The 20,419-nt window shown below is 38.3% G+C and overlaps 1 protein-coding gene across 7 annotated transcripts in view; it reads left to right on the plus strand.

Moving 5' to 3' along the window:
• XRCC4 (X-ray repair cross complementing 4) overlaps positions 1-20,419 on the plus strand; it is a 285,182-nt gene that overhangs the window by 180,795 nt on the left and 83,968 nt on the right. For 5 of the 7 annotated variants that reach the window (XM_077817149.1, XM_077817152.1, XM_077817151.1 and 2 more), the window contains exon 7: positions 20,085-20,232. The exons of 1 other annotated variant lie outside the window; for it this stretch is intronic. In XM_077817149.1, coding sequence (XP_077673275.1) covers positions 20,085-20,232 — 148 coding nt within the window. The remainder of the gene's footprint in view (positions 1-20,084; positions 20,233-20,419) is intronic. One more of the 7 variants, XM_077817156.1, reaches the window with a different exon arrangement.

The raw sequence follows: 20,419 nt of genomic DNA on the forward strand, positions 1-20,419 counted from the left end.
CCCTCTACTCCGGGTTCCAGCCCAGGGCCCTGTGGAATGCAGTTGTCTAGAGTGCCTTCTGGAACAGCTGTGCGACAGCTACAACTCCCTGGGCTACTTCCCCATGGCCTCCTCCCAACACCTTCTTTATCCTCACCATAGGACCTTCCTCCTGGTGTCCGATAATGCTTGTACTCCTCAGTCCTCCAACAGTATGCGTTCTCACTCTCAGCTCCTAGTACCTCTTGCTCCCAGCTCCTCACACACACACCACAAACTGAAGTTAGCTCCTTTTTAAACCCAGGTGCCCTGATTAGCCTGCCTTAATTGATTCTAGCAGCTTCTTGATTGGCTGCAGGTGTTCTAATCAGCCTGTCTGTCTTAATTGTCTCCAGAAGGTTCCTGATTGTTCTGGAACCTTCCCTGTTACCTTACCCAGGGAAAAGAGACCTACTTAGCCTGGGGCTAATATATCTGCCTTCTATTACTCTCCTGTAGCCATCTGGCCCGACCCTGTCACAAAGGATACATAATCTGTAGTATAGATAGTTATAAGCACATCATTAGAAGGTATGATAGATGTTTATCAACCCGACTTATAACCATCCTGTTGACCTGTTGAACCTGAATTGTCCATAACAACTGATTATTAAAGTTTCAGTTAGCCACGTAACACTTTATAAACTGTGACCTTACTGGATAGGTACAGTATACTTACAGTGCTCAATAAGTATATTTATTAATGATAGTGCTCCCTTGTTCTTCCAACATTTAGAACAATAATTTCAAGTTTCTTTCTTTATATACCTACATTATCAGGGGAAAAAGCTTTTAGATTGAACAAAGTTACCTGTAATTTTTTTTCCATAGAAAAATTCTCTTGTAATTTTGATTGAAATTGTGCCAGCACATCTCCCATAAAAACATTAGTGTTAATGTCATATGTCTGATCAAGACACGTGCACCTTCTGTGTACATCACTCTTGAATCCATTATTAAGACTTAATGTCAGCAATATATTCCCAGATATGCCATAATGACATCTTAAATGCTGTCGTTAAATTCACTGTATAAAAAGCCTTTTGGAAGTCGCTGCACATCAGAAAAAAGTAGGTAGCTGATAGAAATTTTTATAAAGTAGTCTAAGTATACACTTGGTTCAGCAGTGGGGTTGTGTTAATTTTGATGGAATAAGTGGGCTCAGAGAGTCAAAGTGACCCTATTACTGTGCAACAGTAAACCATGAAACATGGTTCAGGGTTATGATTTCAAGATTGCTTGCTTTGTGCCACAGCAAGCACATTAGGAAATTCATACCAAAGTTTGGAAATGTATTGATTAGGACACACAAGAGAAAAAGAATTTTAAGCGATTAAAATTTCAAGCGATTAAAAAAATTAATCACGATTAATCGCACAATTAATCATGTCATTAAACAATAATAGTATACCATTTATTTGAATATTTTTGATGTTTTCTATATTTTCAAATGTATTGATTTAAATTACAACACAAAATACAAAGTGTACAGTGCTTACTTTATATTTATTTTTTATTAAAAATATTTGCACTGTAAAAAAACAAAAGAAATCGTATTTTTCAATTGACTTAATACAAGTACTGTAGTTCAGTCTCTTTATCATGAAAGTTGAATGTACAAATGTAGAATTATGTACAAAAAATAACTGCATTAAAAAATAAAACATTGTAAAACCTACAAGTCCACTCAGTCCTACTTCAACCAGTCGCTCAGACAAACAAGCTTGGTTACAATTTGCAGGCGATAGTGCTGCCCACTTCTTGTTTTCAATATTACCTGAATGTGAGAACAGGCATTTGCATGGCACTATTCTAGCTGGCATCCCAAGATATTTACGTGCCGGATCTGCTAAAGATTCATATGTCCTTTCATGCTTCAACCACCATTCCAGAGGATGTGCGTCCATGCTGATGATGGGTTCTGCTCAATAACGATCCAAAGCAGAGTGGACCAATGCACATTCATTTTCATCATCTGAGTCAGATGGCACCAGCAGAAGGCTGATTTTCTTTTTTTGATGGTTTGGGTTCTGTAGTTTCCACATCGCAGTGTTGCTCTTTTAAAACTTCTTAAAGCATGCTCCACACCTCGTCCCTCTCAGATTTTGGATGGCACTTCAGATTCTTAAACCTTAGGTCGAATGCTGTAGCTATTTTAAGAAATCTCACATTGGTACCTTCTTTGCATTTTGTCAAATCTGCTGTGAAAGCGTTCTTAAAATGAACATGTGCTGGATCATCATCCAAGACTGCTATAACATGAAATATATGGCAGAATGCGGGTAAAACAGAAGAGGAGACATACAATGCTCCCCCAAGGAGTTCAGTCACAAATTTAATTAATACATTATTTTTTAACGAGCACCATCAGCATGGAAGCACATCCTCTGGAATGGTGGCCGAAGCAAGAAGGGGCATACAAATGTTTAGCATGTCTGGCATGTAAATACCTTGCAATGCCAGATACAAAAGTGCCACGCGAATGCCTGGTCTCACTTTCAGGTGACATTCTAAATAAGAAGCGGGCAGCAATATCTCCATAAAAATAAACAAACTTGTTTGTCTTAGCAATTGGCTGAACAAGAAGTAATACTGAGTGGACTTGTAGACTCTAAAGTTCTACATTGTTTTATTTTTGAATGCAGTTCTGTGACAAAAAAATCTACATTTGTAAGTTGCACTTTCACGATAAAGAGATTGCTCTACAGTACTTGTATGAGGTGAATTGAAAACTATTATTTATTTTATCATTTTTAAAGTGCAAATATTTGAAATCAAAAATATAAAGTAAGCACTGTACACTTTGTATTCTGTGTTGTAATAGAAATCAATATATTTGAAAATGTAGAAAAACATCCAAAATATTTAATACATTTCAATTGGTATTCTATTGTTTAACAGTGCAATTAATCGTGATTAATTTTGTAACCATGATTAATTTTTTTGAGTTAATCATATGAGTTAACTGTGATTAATTGACAGCCCTAATTTTGAAATTGAGTAGTTATGCAACACAAACATAATCAACATTTTTTTATCAAAGAGGATATCAGTTAGAGTCAAACTATCCTTTGTAATGGGAAACAAAGGGCCAGTTTGGTGGTTGAATTTTGAATGGGCCTTGTGAGTTTGGTGGTTACTTTTCCTGTTTTCAACACAACAGATAGACACAAAGTGAGAAGAGAGAGGTTTGTAAAAGTGGGTGAAATACAGCTTCTTGTGTATGTGTTCAGGGTACAAAGTGGTCAGTCATGGATAGATGCTCTGGGCTGGCAAGTTGGTGATGACAACTGTTGTTCTGGAGCCTGGCTGATTTACCCAGTCTGAGACACCATTTGACAGGCATTGCAGGTTCCTCTCTTTCAACAGTCCTTCTAAGGCTGAGCAGAGCTGAGCGGGCCTTATCTCATTATGCTAGTGCTGTGTGATGCAGCTGGTCTCAGGATTAGGTCAAAAGCTTGGAGGGGAGGCGAAGGTGGAGAAGGAAGATAATGAGAGATGGAAAGGAACACACAAGGCAAGAGAGGACAGAGCTGCATCTTGCATGTATAACCTTGGGGTCTTTGCTAGTCTACTGGGTGGCCAATCATCTCACTGTGCACTGAGTTCTGGGTGTCATAATGATGCTAGAGACTCTGTCTTTCATTGTTGAGCCTCAGGAGCAAAGCAGACGCCTGTCAGCTTTTTCCCAAGGGAATCCTCCAGGAGTTTGTTAGGCCATTTTGGCCCCCCAATGTGCCCCCTTTAAGGACCCAAAAGGGGGGATGATGGCAGAACAGGTTATTCCCTCATTATTTTGTTCATCAGTTAGGTCTAATTTCTGACACCGATTTTGGTCCATTGGTTTCTGATTTTACTTTCATCTTGTTTTTAAATCACAACCTTAGCACTGGTTTCAGAGTAACAGCCGTGTTAGTCTGTATTCGCAAAAAGAAAAGGAGTACTTGTGGTACCTTAGAGACTAACCAATTTATTTGAGCATGAGCTTTCGTGAGCTACAGCTCACTTCATCGGATGCATACCGTGGAAACTGCAGCAGACTTTATATATACACAGAGAATATGAAACAATACCTCCTCCCACCCCACTGTCCTGCTGGTAATAGCTTATCTAAAGTGATCATCAGGTTAGGCCATTTCCAGCACAAATCCAGGTTTTCTCACCCTCCACCCCCCCACACAGATTCACTCTCCTGCTGGTGATAGCCCATCCAAAGTGACAACTCTTTACACAATGTGCATAATAATCAAGTTGGGCCATTTCCTGCACAAATCCAGGTTCTCTAGAAACAGAAAGATTGGAGTAGTGCAAAGAAAACAGAGGCTATCAGTAGCCTCTGTTTTCTTTGCACTACTCCAATCTTTCTGTTTCTTTTCATATGCTTTCCATCAACATTGATTGCCATAGGTTGTTGTAATGTTTTATACACTTTCACCCACTTTCCACCAAATGAGCTCACAACTGGAGTAGATCTAGTAAATCCTAATTATTATAACAGTGCCTACAATAAGAACACCTAGCTCTTGATATGGCTAGTGGCGTCTCTCCCAGTTACTTTAACATGCTTTGGCTCAGACTCTCCTAGTGCTTTGGATCCTTAAATCCCAAGGTACTTCACAAAGATAAGTATTGTTAGCTCCACTTTACAATTGAGGAAAGTGCGGCACGAAAAGGGGAAGTGATTGTCTCAGGGTCACACAGTAGGTCATCGGTACAGCCAAGAATAAAACCCATGTCTCCTGACTTCTAGTCCAGTGCAGTGTCCATTGGACCCTGCTGTCTGTGTTGGAATGCACCAGAAAGACACTTACTCAAAATTCAAAAAAGCCCAGAAGATTATATATTGAAAACTTGGTATTTATAATGTAATTCAAAAATTGTGAGGGTAGCTTAGTACAAAGTACACAATATTGTTATAAGTACAGCTCAGTACTTTATCCATTTTAAAATGCCAGGATCATGACTCCATATGCTTGTCAAAGTTACTTTCAGCCTCTGCCATGAAGTCAGTTAAAACTGTCAGACAAAATTTATGTTTTTGCCAGATCTGGACCAAGTGAAACATCTGCTTGTTCTCATCACCATATGTGGTGTTTCTGGACAGGTTTCTATGCCTTTTATTAACGTAAATGTATTCAGTTTTATTGATTTCACTAGAATTTAAAAAAATATCCTTGATATATCCAGGCTCCAGATGTCCCAAAGTGCAGTGGTCTTACTTTACATCCACTCCATGAGGGAGCCAGAATGAAGCAAGGTCATGCAGGTGGACTTTTCAGTGCTCTGAACACCGAGGAGTCAAGCTCTGTGGTGGCTAATTTCATGGGAGTTCAGAGAGGAGTGCTGGGAGTGGGCAAGCAAGAGCATAGCCAGTGGATTTGTGAACAACATGGATCCATATGCTGGAAACTCTGTGAGTCTGATGCTGATCTCATATTGGTTTTACGTGAGTGTAAGTCCACTGACGTCAATAGGCCATGGCTGCTACTATAGCCAATAGATCATAATGGTAAAAGCAGCGACAGACTAGCTGCAAGGGTGCCTGCCCAGCACCATGGCTCCAACTTCAAGAGGAGAGTGGGAGGAAAGAATTCCTGAACTGACTCTTGTTTACTCAGGCTTTGTGACTTACCCACAAACTTGGGGCCAATGAGAAATATAGTATATTGAAAAAAATTCAATAGCAGTTTTCCAGGGCTGTCCTAAAATTAATAGGCAGAGGTTTCCAGGAACCAACATACAAAATGATAAGACTACTAAAGTATAAGGGCGTTCGAATACTTATTCCAGTAAAGGAATCAAAAGGCTTTACTGTTTACAAATCCTTTTTGTTAGTATTCATTGTCAGGGTTATCATGATTTTGAGCTAAGAAGCTGACACACGAGTAGTTACCCACCTCAGGCTTTCAGTTTTCTAAATGCATTCTTCTGGGATAGAGTTAATACTCCAACTCTAGGTTAACAATAATCTAGGATAATAATTTCTCCTAGGAACCATTAGGCTTTCCTTTATTATTAATCCAGAAGTCCAGTTTCAAAGCATGATTTCATATCTTAACATGAATAGCAGTGGTGATGACCATCTTGCATAGAGGGTCAACACACTAACCTATTAGTGGTTTTCAATCTGTAAATAATTAATACAATTACCAGTGTGCAAGATCTTCTTTAAGACTGTTTTTCAGAAGTCAGACTCCACACAGCTGGAGGTTAGACATAATGAGAAATACTACCTGACATTTAGAATAACCCTTGAGGTGATCTTTGGAAATCCAACACTCACAGTGTCGGGGCAGGGTCTCCAGGGTGGGCTGGGAAAGGTAAACTACCGTTACCAGAAGAGTTCAAGGCATAAAAATTGGAAGGTGGCAATAATAAGCATGAGCTCTAAGCATTAATATTTGCCTGTTTTTATATTACCTGTAGAAACTTCAGCTACGTTTCCTTAACATGAAATTGAATGATTGCACCTAAGAAAATTTCCAAAAACTTTTATTTTTTTGGCTTCATTTCCTTTATTCCCATGATTGTTTGTTTCTCATTTTAGGACAGCTCTTTTAATTTTCTTTTGATTATTTGTCATACATATTAATCCCTTTAGTTTCTCCTGAGGAAACCACTAATAAATCCTCTTACCTCCAGCCTGGTAGGTATGGAGGATCCAAATAAGACAGCAACAGGTTCCAGAAAATGATGCAGCCAATAGTCACGCTCAGAGCAATGAGCTCATCTGAGCCTCTTTCAGATCAGGACCTCATAATACATAGTCATTGCTGAACTTGGATGTGCTGGTGTGCTGGATGACAGCACAATGAAGTGAACTAACTCCACCAGCCTAGCATTATTGTGAATTATTGAAATTATTCATAAATCAGAGATGGAAAAGGTTGCAGGTAATAAATCTGACTTTCAATAGAACACTGAAAGCCTAGAGCATGTTGCTGCTGAACAGTCTGACTGTTCATTGAACTGCTTTTGGCTAGTCAAGAAACAAAACAAGAATGTTTGAGCCACCAATATTACCAACCGTTCTGTCAAGCAGCTATAAATAATAAACCACGGAAAGCAGCTTTAATGGTTTATAGGTTTCAAATAACAAAAATTACCGTTTTTTAGCTTTCACCGGCTTCATAATGGAGCTCTACCTGTGACCCATGTCATGAAGGATTTTGAACACACTATAAAGCTTCCATTGTTGTATTGTAAAGCAGGTATTAACTTCCAGGGACTTTGTGACATTTCTTCATGCGCCGTACAACAAGGATTTTTAAGATTCCTTTTTAGATATTTATAAATCACAATTTATGGAAATGTTAGAAATAGGTGTACTTTGTTGGAATTATGGCATTAGTAAAATAAAAAATCACAGCCATTATTCTTATGGATTACTGAAAGAGAATACTTCACCCAATGAAGCATGGGTTGACACTGAAAATAATAAGCATTGTTGACACTGAAAATATCACATTATCAATGCATTATTTTTAAAGAGTAAAAGAGTAACAGTACATGGATTTCAAGTCATGGGTACCAGGATTCAAGCGCTGAGCTCCTTTGGCAGTTTGTATTTATATATAATATATAAGCAGGGTTCAGGGACCTTTTGCTACTATTTGTGAAGGGATGTTTATTTTCTTTCTGAAGCCCCACTGATATATGAAAAGACCTCTTTCCCATTCACCCAACCACAGTATTCATTTGGGTACCAAACAGTTTATCTGGCAAGAGTACCAGACAATTTGAAGAACACAAAGGAGGCAGATGGGCACCGGAATGATCACTATATAAATAAATGCTGAGGAAAAATTATTTTAACACATTTTAACCAAATTTCTGTCTTACCCTGAGGTTATCTCCCTCCCCTCCAGTTGAAGGCAGTCGATGGGCTGTTTAAATTATAATAAAAATATTTTTACATCTCTATAAAGAATTGTTTAAAAAAGGTGACCTCAGAAAAAGACTAGGCATTGCCTATGCAAACTTGAGAGGCTAGTACTTATGTCTCAGCACACATTACCAATGATGCCATGGTAACACAGTCCACTACTGTGTAAATGTAAACTTCCTTACTGAACTGGATACAATTTATACAGTTTTGTACAGACGAATCTAAACTTTTTGCTACAGCTTTTTTAACATGTGTCTTAGTAAGCTCTTTCCATGGAGATATTATAAAAATAAATGTTAATAATTAACTGTCACAGAATTTATAATACAGCAGTCTCAAGCCTCCTTTAGACACCAGGGTATTACAATACTGTACGTACCTGTTTATACAAAGAATGAAATATGTCAGAGAATGTGGCAAGAGGAAGGAACTGTGATACTTACTATTTTCCTAAAATTAAAATAGAGACTTCTTTCTGCTACTTTTACTGGAGAATATTCATGAGCCATAAATATGTGTTTTATTTTAGACCATTGAATGATTTTATGGATTTATCAGTCATGAAAAGTGCTAGACTGATGGCATTTCTGGCTGAAGTGCTTATATCTATCTGCAGAACAGCTATAGCGTGGAGAATGCAGACTTCCTAAATTGCCTTGCTAATACCCCGTAGTCCTAATTTAAAGCGACTGCCTAGAACAGTGAGAGAGAGATGAATTTCCATACCCATTCCTTTAATAGCCTCCACACTGAGATTGTCAACAAAGGTACCAATTATTGTCAACTATAATGGTCCATTAGGAAGTGGACTGAGACTACAAACCAATGTCTGTCATATAGCTACCTAAGTTATATACTATAATCGAGCATTAACGTAAGGAGGAGTTCAACTGCTTTTCCTCTGCAAAAATCACAGGGAGAACCACCTCTCTTCTCCCTGGCTTGGGGAGCAGCTCTCACCCCTAGCTTCCACTCCTTGGATGATGGCAGTGAGAGTTTTTTGTCCCTTTCTATCTACTTTAACCACTGCCTATAGTGCATTGATGACAGAACAAATATAGGCCAGCATTTATTGTACCTCCTGAACAACAGCTCCCCAAACTGAAAAAAATAAATATTATCCAAGGGACTTATTTTAAATTAAGTAGCGTCTCTCATTGTAGAAAGACAGCAGAGCATTGAAGAAAGAGCAGTCAACTAACTTTACAGAGTAAGAGACATTGTTTAGATTAAACAGTAACAAGTTCAGCTGGAAGCTTCTGATCAGTCAACAGCCAGACTCGGAGAGAAATTTAGCAGACTGAAGTGTGTGCATCTGATGATCGTCTGAATAGTCTCCATAATATCATTAATACATTTGTACTACTTTGGATTATCCAAAAGAAGGAAGGAGCAAGTGAGCTTCAGTAGCTTACAATAGCTATCAAATCTGAATAGGTTTTGTAACACTCTCTCTAAACATTTGTGGTACCCCTAAAATGGGTGATTCAGAGAGCCAAGCTGACCTTTCCTTGACTGTAAAGTGTTTGTGTCCTATATAAATCTCTATTTCTGCCACAGTGTTTCCCCATAGAAATATCCAGGAGAAAGAGAGCACCTGCCTTTTGTAGACAGACAAGAATTTGTTCTATCTTACAGCTCCTCATCGGGAGCAAAAAACAGGCATTGGATAACAAACTTTTATTTGCAAAAAGAAAAGGAGTACTTGTGGCACCTTAGAGACTAACCAATTTATTTGAGCATAAGCTTTCGTGAGCTACAGCTCACTTCATCGGATGCAATGAGTCCGATGAAGTGAGCTGTAGCTCACGAAAGCTTATGCTCAAATAAATTGGTTAGTCTCTAAGGTGCCACAAGTACTCCTTTTCTTTTTGTGAATACAGACTAACACGGCTGTTACTCTGAAACTTTTATTTGGTTATTGTCTTAATGAGTTTAATTGTTCCACAGAATTAACTGTTCTTGTCAATTAGCTTTAGAATTATCATATCTTTTTGATTGTTTTGCATATTGACCATTTGTCTTATATGATTATGATAGTTATTTACATATGTTTTCCTTCCCAATGTTTTTATTTATTAGGGTATTCGACTAGACTAGAATGGAACTAAAATATTAGTAAATAGCAGGATTAATCCCCTGAATTTAATTATTGTTAGATTGTGGTATTTTTACAAGAGAAATATCTGACTCCCTCTCTATATATGAAAAACACATTATGAAAGTGTGCTGAATGACAAGTCTGTTGATGACTGTTTAGAGCCATGTGACCTGGAAAACTATACAACTGTAGACCCAGGGATGAACACTGATCCTCTGTGACTTGAGAAAGTGTGAAAGGCCATCCAGACCTTGTGAAATGGACATGCTGCTGGACCTGATTGTATTCTACCCAAGCTGCTCAAAGGTACCTTAGAACTAGTGAGTATTGGCCCACATCAGTTGGTGTGGGCATATGGCAGAGTACCAGATGAATGGAAATATGGCATCATAACATCCCTGTACAGGGAACATGATCTCATAACAAGTGTGGCAACTATAGGCTGATCTCATTGCTATTGGTCCCAGGAAATATTATCGCTCACATTCTGCTTTGCAGGATGCAGCCAGTCCTTAACTGACATCGTCATCCACAGCAATCAGGTTTCACTGCTGGAAGGTCAACAATGGGCCCTGTCATTACCCTCTGGCTTCTGGCTGAGCTGCACTGAGAATTTAACTGTCCACTTCACATAGCATATATGGACATCAAAGCAACTTTTGATTCAGTTGACAGGTCAGCACTTTGGCTCTGACTGAAGGGAGCTGGTGTCCCAGATGTACTGCTAAATGTGGTGCATTATCCTCACACTAGTGTGCATATTGATTCATGGCTTTCGCCACATGTCTACCGAATCTCAGGTGTGCAACAGGAATGCATTCTCACCCCATTACTATTCTGTCAAGCTAGCGACTAGATGTTATGACTTTCCACTCACACATTGGAAGCAAGGATGGTCAAGAAGTTTACTGAGCAAGACTATACTGATGCTGCTGCCTTGCTTGTGGAGAAGCCAGAGAATTTCAGCCCTGCCACTCAAGGTTTCCAAGGTACTACCCACACTATAGGGTTGAATGGCTCATGGTCCAGAATCTTAGAGCTGGGCCACCGGACGCCAGGTGCAGGCAGGTGGAAAATGTTGAAAAGTTCATCTGCCTAGGCTGCAAACAGAGCTCAGTTTCAGCAAACCAGCTGTCCAATGATCTTCACCATCATGAAGTCTGAGTCTTGGTTGTGGACACAAGTATGTCTCTACGCTGAAACAATCCTGTCAAATCTGTGTACTGCCCGTATTTCCATATGGGTCAGAAATCTGGACTGTCTTGTCGAGGCATTCCCTATGCCCTGTCAGTACCAAATCCTGAGCATAAAGAGGTTTAACTTTGTGCGAAATGCCATAGTCTCGCATAGATCTGGCCTTCCGCCAGTTGCTCACTACATTCAAAAGTGGCATTGCATGCTTTTCAGCCATGTCACCAGGATGGACAAAAAAACACCCCAGCACACTGTGCTTTTAAATTGTCCATCAATGTGAGACGGGGAGAATGCCTTCTTCCTACCTGGCATCACCGCCAAGGCCATCCGAGATTTGTGAATTCACAGAATTAAGCCAGATCTGGGAACTTCACTTTATGATGCCTGGTATGATACCAACAACCGTAGTCACTCTGCTGGTGAAATGGTCCTCAGTGGACTATGCATGTTTGATGATGATATATGTATATTAGTAAATATACATATACACACACAATCAACACACCTTTTCTAATCCACAACAGTACTGTTTTTTATCAACAATAAGCAGTAGGGACCATATGCTGTGCTCATTTACACAATGCCCTTCCCACAGAAGTCAGTGGTCTTTAAATCAAAACAAAATTTGGCCTTAGATCATTTGTAAATACTTGTTAAAATATATATTCTAAAACATATTCTACAAGGGGCAGTTTGTTTAAATATAAAAGGAGCACATGTGGCAGCTTTACCAGATGTTTTGGAGATGAATGCATTAACTGAAATCATCAAAGTGATTATCTTTGGTTACTCCTTAAGGCTTCATGTTTTAACAAGCACTAAGGGAAATAAAGAGTTATGTCTCCATGATCATTTTTCTCTGCTGGTCAGATCTCACAAAAAATTACTCCTTTTTGCTTGCACAGCAACTTCTAGAAATACAAGTACTGAGAGTTCTCATCCTACACATCTGAAGTGTGGTTATTGTAGGAAAATAGAGTATTTAAATTTGGAACATTCTTACTCAAAAGATCTGCTTACTGTGTATATTCCGAGTAATATTTACTTACTTTTGTGACCAAGCTAAGTTTTTACTACTTATTACTCCCGTTAACACCACAGAGCCAGTGCAGCATCAATGGAGTTGTTAACTAAGTTCCAAATGTAGAATTTTCATTATAGGTGACGATGTGCAAAGAACTACATCTGATATTCAGATGCAAAGCTGAGTTAAATGGCTGGAAGTTTTAAAAAAATCATATTTTTTTCTTTGTAAATTAAACAAATGTAATTGAAAAGTCAGTGAGAGAGAATAAACGTTTTAAAGTGTAACTACACACAGATTACATTGTGGCATTCCATTTTTATTGTCTTTCAATGTATGTATAAACATGTATTTTATAAATGGTGTGTGTGTGTGTGTGTGTGTGTAACGGGGTTAGGAACCAGGGAGTATTGTAAAATGGGATCTTATTCTAAGTTTTCTTGGTGAGATGAGAAGTAACCCATCCGTCACTGCCCCTGGTGTTACTCAGAGGAACAGGCTAGGAGGTGTGGTTCCCTGTCTGTGGGCAGGAGTTGGACACTAGTATCTCTAGAGGACTTGCTTCCCCTTATCTACCTACTGAGGCTATACCAGCAGAGGCCCTGTCAGTTCCAGAGTCCTGACTCCTCTTCAGCCCTTCCCCTTTCTCCTGGAATGGGGAGAGGGCTAATAAAAAAAAAAAAAAACCATGAAGTTTTAGTAAGGAGTCAACAGTCCCTTCATATATATTTATATAATATAATGTGATTTTTGTACTGCTGGTAAATTTACCCCTTATTCATTTTAGTAAATATGCTTTTATAGCAAGAAAGATGTTGGTATTCTGCCTTCTCAAAAGGGCTAATGACTCCACAGAGGCTATAGCAGTGTGTAAATAACAAGGTGGATAAAAATCAATGATTTTTTTTAATCAGATTTTTTTGATTTAAATCTGATTTTTTTGATAAAATGCTTTTTGAGGAAAAAGCCTGTCTAAAGATAGTTTTAATTAAGATACATTACAGCTCAAAGATATCTCATCATGGAATAGGGATTATAAATTCTAATTCTATAATATGAGACAATATATTTGTGTAATGTTTAAGAAACATTTTGTAAATGAGTTCCAATAGTTCATGGATTAGGGAACCAATTTTATGGGGTTCCAGGGGCTTCTGTATAGATTATTTAGGTTAATCTTTCTATCTACCCAATGGGGCTCAGTCTAGAAGATACCATCAGAGATGCTTAGTTTTGCAGTTTTCAAACGGTGGATTTGTGTCTCCAGAGATAACATGCTTGTTAACAGCAAAAATAAATAAATAAACAAATAAATAATATATAGAGGTGAGAAATAACAGACCTCAACCCTATTGTCCCTCTGAAAATTTGTGTACACAAAGTCAATCCCTTACCTCTCTCTAAAAGTGCAAAGTTTCAAAAAGGTCAGTGAATAGAAGATTATTGGGGCGGAATAGATCTGGACAAGGAGAAGAAGTCTGGAGATAAATGTGAGACGGGAGGGACAGGCAGTAGAAACAAAAGTGAAACCATTAGAGCAGCATATTCCAGAAGTCTTGATGTCTTTCTGAGTGTAGCCTTCATTGATTTGAGATCTACCGAACCATTCTCTCACAAGCAGGGGAAACCTATAATGGCAGCAGGCCGTAAAAGAGATCCAGTTTGGGAATAAGAACCATTCAAGAAATATATGTTTCCTGATGATGTTTTAAAGAAAGTCACCAGTGAACTGGTGGAAGTCACTTAAACGCTTGGATTCAGAGACTGTTGAAGTGATAATCTCACTTTTAATAGCAGTAGCTTCTTCTGCCGGTTTAGAAAGAATATTTTCTTCCTTTGGACTAATTCATTCCAAATTGAGAAATCGTTTGGGACCTGAAAAAGCAGGAAAGCTTATTTTTCTTTTCCAGATTATGAACAAACAGGAAAATGAGGTGAAGACAACTCAGTTAACTGCAGAAGCCAATATTTTAAGTTTCTCATGTTGACCTGGCTGACATAGTCAATTTAATTTTTGTTTTTTAATATTTCATTTAACTATTTTAGTTAAAAACAATTTTAACAAAAACAAACCTGACTTTAAAAAACTTGAATGTTTAACTAAATTCAAAAATTTATATGCTTGTTTTGTTAAAATATATATTTGCTGTTGAAGAAAAAAATCCAGAATACGTAACATTGTTTTAGTTAAATAAAACCATTTAAAAGTCTGTCTGGTGATGTTCTCTTCCTAATACAGCATGGCAAGAGAATCCTCCAAATATTAATGATTGACCTGTTGAATTGGAGATAGTTCATCTCCCAATGACTTCATAAATATCTGCTTCAATTACCTTTGGTAAATGAAATAACCCAACAATAATTCATTTTATGATATAGATGTAGAACTAATCTGAAAAGTTTTCAGAATAAATCACTTAAAAATGTATAGTGTGTACCTTCTAAAAATGAAACCTACAACTATCTCTGAGTTGTGAAGAATATGTATTAAGGTTATAACAACCAATAAGAATGCACTTTTATGTAGACATCCATGATTAAACAGAGTCTTCCTGACTAGTGATTTAAAACAAATCCACCCTGGTAAATAGGCCCAAGGCCCAATTCTGATTTCAGAAACATGTGTGAATACTGCCATTCACTTCATATTTTATCATCATTGTCAGGCTAAGTTTACTTGAAAGAAGGGAAAATAACCATCTTTCCCTTTTGCTATTCTGTTACAGTTTTCTAATTTACATTTCTCTCCACAAACACACAGTTTCAAAACCTACTTGTACCAGTACAGGACAGGAATTATGAAAGAAAATGAGAGCACTTGACACTGTCACTTACATACCAACACCTAGATTACAATACATTACAGCTTTATTTTGTATACTGCCTTTCATGCAAACTGATTTCAGAAACACTACAGAGAAAAATAATGCAAGGCAGTACATAGGACCATTTATGGCTATTTATCACACTGCCAGAGGAACAAATTAAGAGGTTTGAATATACTTGTAAGTAGGGGAGAAGTTCATGCACACCACTTATAGCCCCCCAAAATAAACTTTGCACAGGGAACTAGCATAGCTGTTAAGGAAATAGAATCCTTCTCATGTCTGAAAGTTGGGACATCTGTGCAGCCTAGCGATGGCTCCTATGTGGCATAATAAATATATGTTTATTAATTTAAACATGATACAAGTTTTCAATTTTTTTCCATCCTGAGGTTACTGACCATCTTGTACTTCATTGCAGTATCAAATGTATCCATTCCAGCTGAATGACCTTTTTATAGAGCCCCCTAATCAGCTGACACCCATCCCATCTTGGATTTTATGACCATTGCATCCATGTACTGTAGTTCATAGAACTACTGACTAGGCCTTAGCCTTTCCCTGGCCCACTCACCATGCCCCATTCCACTGTGGAATTTGGATTCATGACATGGAGAGGCTTGCGAAATCCCTACTATGTAGCCTTTCTACTTCCTAGCCCATGCACACCTCAGAACTGCAATGGTTTCCTTGAATTTGGGCTCTCCCAAGTCAGGGAGGGTTCTGCAGGATTTCACCTTAAGTTCTGTTCTACAGTGTCCTTTTTTTGACTGTTTACTGCCATGCTTGTATACAAAAACAACGGTGATATACGGTGATAGCTCTCTTGCAAAGGGATAAAATTAGGAGTGCAAGGATTTATATTTGATAAGATCTTTAATCTTATTTACACATAAATTAGCTTCAGAGTAACAGCCGTGTTAGTCTGTATTCGCAAAAAGAAAAGGAGTACTTGTGGCACCTTAGAGACTAACCAATTTATTTGAGCATGAGCTTTCGTGAGCTACAGCTCACTTCATCAGATGCATACCGTGGAAACTGCAGCAGACTTTATATATACACAGAGAATATGAAACAATACCTCCTCCCACCCCACTGTCCTTAGATAAGCTATTACCAGCAGGACAGTGGGGTGGGAGGAGGTATTGTTTCATATTCTCTGTGTATATATAAAGTCTGCTGCAGTTTCCATGGTATGCATCTGATGAAGTGAGCTGTAGCTCACGAAAGCTCATGCTCAAATAAATTGGTTAGTCTCTAAGGTGCCACAAGTACTCCTTTTCTTTTTATAAATTAGCTTATCGCTTGAACTAGGCTTTATGTTCCTGATCTCTAATCAGTTGTGTCACTTGCAGCAATTGACATGTCAGCTGCATCTTGCATATCAGGAACACTTTTTTTTCTAAGCTTATACAAGCTGTTTTTCAGGATGAACTGGGCAATTTTCTTCATAAATATTAATCCTTTCTGTGCTCAAAATTGTGCCTGTTAGCAAAATGCTAGCAATGCTCATCCACTTTTGTAATAAAAACTTTTTAAGATTGAGAAGTAACATTCAGAGAGAACCCAAAGAACCCATTAATTACAATGCACTGAATACTCGAGGGAAATGCTGAGTTTGACAAATCTCCAGAAAGCGGGTTTTAGATTCAAGACCAAGTCCAATTGTGCCACATACACTTTTCTCAAGGACTAAACAGATATGTATCTGCTTGTGCTTTGCTTGGCCCTTAGCCAAAAATCACGATTTCATACGCCTGAATGTAATTCATTTCTGAGCAGCTGTAGTATGCATTATGAAGACTTTGGTGTGGTAGTTGATTCTTTGAGCTTCAAAACATACTACAGCTTTTCAGTTAATGTTTCTAACATGAAGGTGTTCATTTTTGGCTTAAAAACATACTTTAGTGTAATATCCGATATAAGCCAGCCTATTTTTGCTTATCATAAGATCATTTTTTGTGCCATCTGAATTGGAAACATTTTTCCTTATGTCATGAAATTGAATCTTCTCAGAAGAGGAATTTCTGTTCATTGTGTGATGTTCAGATTAATTGATTAGGTGAATATTTCCTCTTCTTGGCTTCAACATGTCATTCAAACCAAATTTTCTTTTAATGAGATAATTTTAAACGTCTGTGCCAATTGCATTCAATTACAAGTACTATGGTCTACTGTCAATCTGAAATTAAACGCAGATGTAATATGGGTGCATTTTCTGTTCACCTTACTCACGTAAGCTTTAGCAGGACTTCTGTGCGAGGTTAAGCAGGATTTCACTGTAAATGTTCAGCAATGTTTAGCTTACGCCCAGGTTTACCATTCACTGTTATATGTTACACAGATGTAAACACAGAGGTGCACTCTTTATACAACATCAAAAGTGTACAAAATTAATTACTGAATGGATATACAAAGCTATGGCCCCTCGCCTGACGCAATATTGGGTATGAATAGAAGAGTGAGAGTAAATAATGTGGAGGAGGAATAGCAGTGGCAGAGACTATAAGGCTTAAAGTAATAAGCTTACCCTGATTCCAGTTTGTTGCTATATGTGCAGGACTTGCTGGTGTGCTGTTTTATTGTTGTTTATACACATTGGTAAGCAAAGGAGATAATTTTTAACAGCTGAGGTTGGGAGGGACTACATGGGATTAATATGGGTGTTGGATGTACTGTTCTGAACACACTATCAGTAAATAGTAATAATGCTACTGTTGCTTTATTGCCATGTTACTATTAGGGTTAATTTCTAGGGCCTTGTCATGACTAAGATTTAAGATGTGAGGTTGGTATGCTAGCTAACAGGTTTTCAAAGTCTAGTATAAAGGAGGCACATTGCCTTTTAATTTGTGGGCTAAACTACTCAAGTTAAAGCATGAGGAGTGGCGCCGCATTGGTTTTAGCTCAAAACAGTTTAATGTGTTAAAGACAGTGTGTCTTGTCTATACTAGACTTTGAAAACGTGTTACCGCATTAGCTTCATACCTACACAACGCCTGTGAGTCTCTTTTAAATAAATAAAATGCAGATTGTTTTCAGCTTTTAGTTCCTGAATCAGAAAAAACACTTCACCATGCTTTTAATTTTAAGCATGTGAGTAGTCCCCTTTGGCTTCAATAAGACTACTCATGTACTTGAATGTAAGTATGTGCTTAAGTGCTATGCTGAATCAGGATCATAGTTTTGAGAGAAGTAATGAAAAAAATTGTGCAAGATTAGTAAAGGGAGTAAAAACCATTCTCCAGTTTCCTTTGTTTGTATGTTGTTTTTGTGAAGAAAGGATCACACCATGAAGAAGTAAGAAAAATTGTGTAATTTCATGTAAAAATTTTCATTCTCAAGCATGCCTTTCATCCACACAGAAATGAACTCTTCTGAAGATGAATGGGGGGGATAACAGCCAGGGAAAGTTACCTTAGCACCACTGCTCTCAGTCACCAACTTGTAATTTGTTGCATTTCCCTTGAAAACCATGCTAGTCTGGATAGTGCTATATTAAAAATTAAAGATGATGAAAGCTTTTACAATTAAAAATATGCCTGTTAAATAAAAGTGCGCTGCTGACTGTTGAAGACTTGCAGAAAAATATGGGCACATTGGATGTGTATATATAGAGGTGAGTCTTCGCATGCATACTTTAAATAATCAGATAGCTGTTGGAGCTGCGGGCGGGATCATCTTTTGTATTTGACCTAAAATGAATGAACGACAATTAAGTCAAGTCAAAACAAAATAAAATATTTTTTTTTACTTGTTCCAAAAAACTTCAATCAAAAATGTTGAAATGAGCTCTCAGTGTGATGCTGTGGCCAGGGCTAATGTAGCCCTCAGAGATATAAACAGGAGAAGTGAACAGGAATAGGGAGATGATTTTACTCTGTTTAGAGCATTGGTGAGACTGATAATTGAATACTGCATCTGGTTCTGGTTTCCACATTTTAAGAGGATGTTAAAAAATGGGAAGGGGCTCAGAAAAGGGCAGAGACAAAAATTATTGGAATGCTGTATTATTGGACTGCGGTCCCAGAAGTGGCGGAACGGTCCCGGAAGTGACGAATTGGTCATTTCCGCCCCAGGTCCCACACCTTCCTAGGGACGGCCCTGGTCTTGGGGCCCGGAATTGATGTCGGCGGGCCTGGCTTTAGCTTTAGTTTTAGCGTGAGTCAAACCCAATTTATTGGCCTCAGTAACTAGGTGACATTCTATCGCCTGTGTTGGGGATCAGATTACACAATGTAATGGTCCTTTTGGCCTTAAACTCTATGAATCCTTTAGGAATTTAAGGGGTTTTCTCATATAAATTCTGGGCCAAGTCTGATGCCCAGGTTTATGCTGCATCTCCACAATGATGCATGGGCCAAGAATTGACCCCATGTGTGTATTTCTGCTGTTGAGGTTGTAAGACCTATTTCTCTAAGGACACTATTATGCATGATTCTCAGTCTGGGTCTTAGCTCCTTACTGCAGGATTAGCAGAACTCCCTTAATTCTTACGGTTTTTGACCCTTGAAGGCAGAGGTAGCATGATGGCATGTAACCCAGGCTGAATATCAGCTATCGCACATCAAACTCTGTTGAGCAGAAATGCTGCTCTCTGAAAGTTCCAGTCAGTTCCTTCTTGACCATGGTCAGCAAAGGAGCTCCTCTCAAAGGTTGAGCCTAGTAGCTAATTAATCTTTAGAACCCCCTTGGGAGCTAGATGTCTATTGTTATCCCATTTTACAGAGGGGGATGCTGAGACACAGAGAAGTTAAATATCTTGCCTAAAGCCACACAGCAAGTAACTGGCAGAGTCAGAATTAGAATGCATAAGTCCTGACTCCGAGTCCTTTGCTATCATCTTTGTAGGTAACTCTGACGTCTGTATATCTGTCTATCTAGGTTATTACATGGCTCCCATTAACATGGTATCTTAGCACATGCTACCAGCAAAGAGGTATTCACAGAAAAGATGTAGAACTGGGAAATTATTTTAAAATGTTGTCTTTTTGGGCATCTTGTCAAGCTTTGGTCTTTTTGCTTTCATTTCAGCAGCTCCACCAAGGAGGGATTCCCTTCTCAATAGTCCAGATGTCATTGATATTGCACCAAGTAGAAAACGGAGACAAAGGATACAAAAACCTGCTGGAGTGGAACCTAAGGTGGCTACATATGAGACCCAGCTACTGGCAAAGGAAAAGTAAGGGAGTTTTGAAAGTTCATTCAAGTAATGATATAACATTGTGTCTGTCTGTCTGTCTCTCTCTGAGTGATAAAGGTTCCCTTTTTTAATTGCATTCATTGCAAGCACTGTAAGATCGCAAATGCCTAATTTCTATCATCTTGTACTTTGTGCAGTCATTTACACCTGTGCAAAATGCGTGTAA

The sequence above is a fragment of the Eretmochelys imbricata genome, chromosome 5 (genome assembly GCF_965152235.1).
Source record: "Eretmochelys imbricata isolate rEreImb1 chromosome 5, rEreImb1.hap1, whole genome shotgun sequence".
Taxonomy (NCBI): Eukaryota; Metazoa; Chordata; order Testudines; family Cheloniidae; genus Eretmochelys; species Eretmochelys imbricata.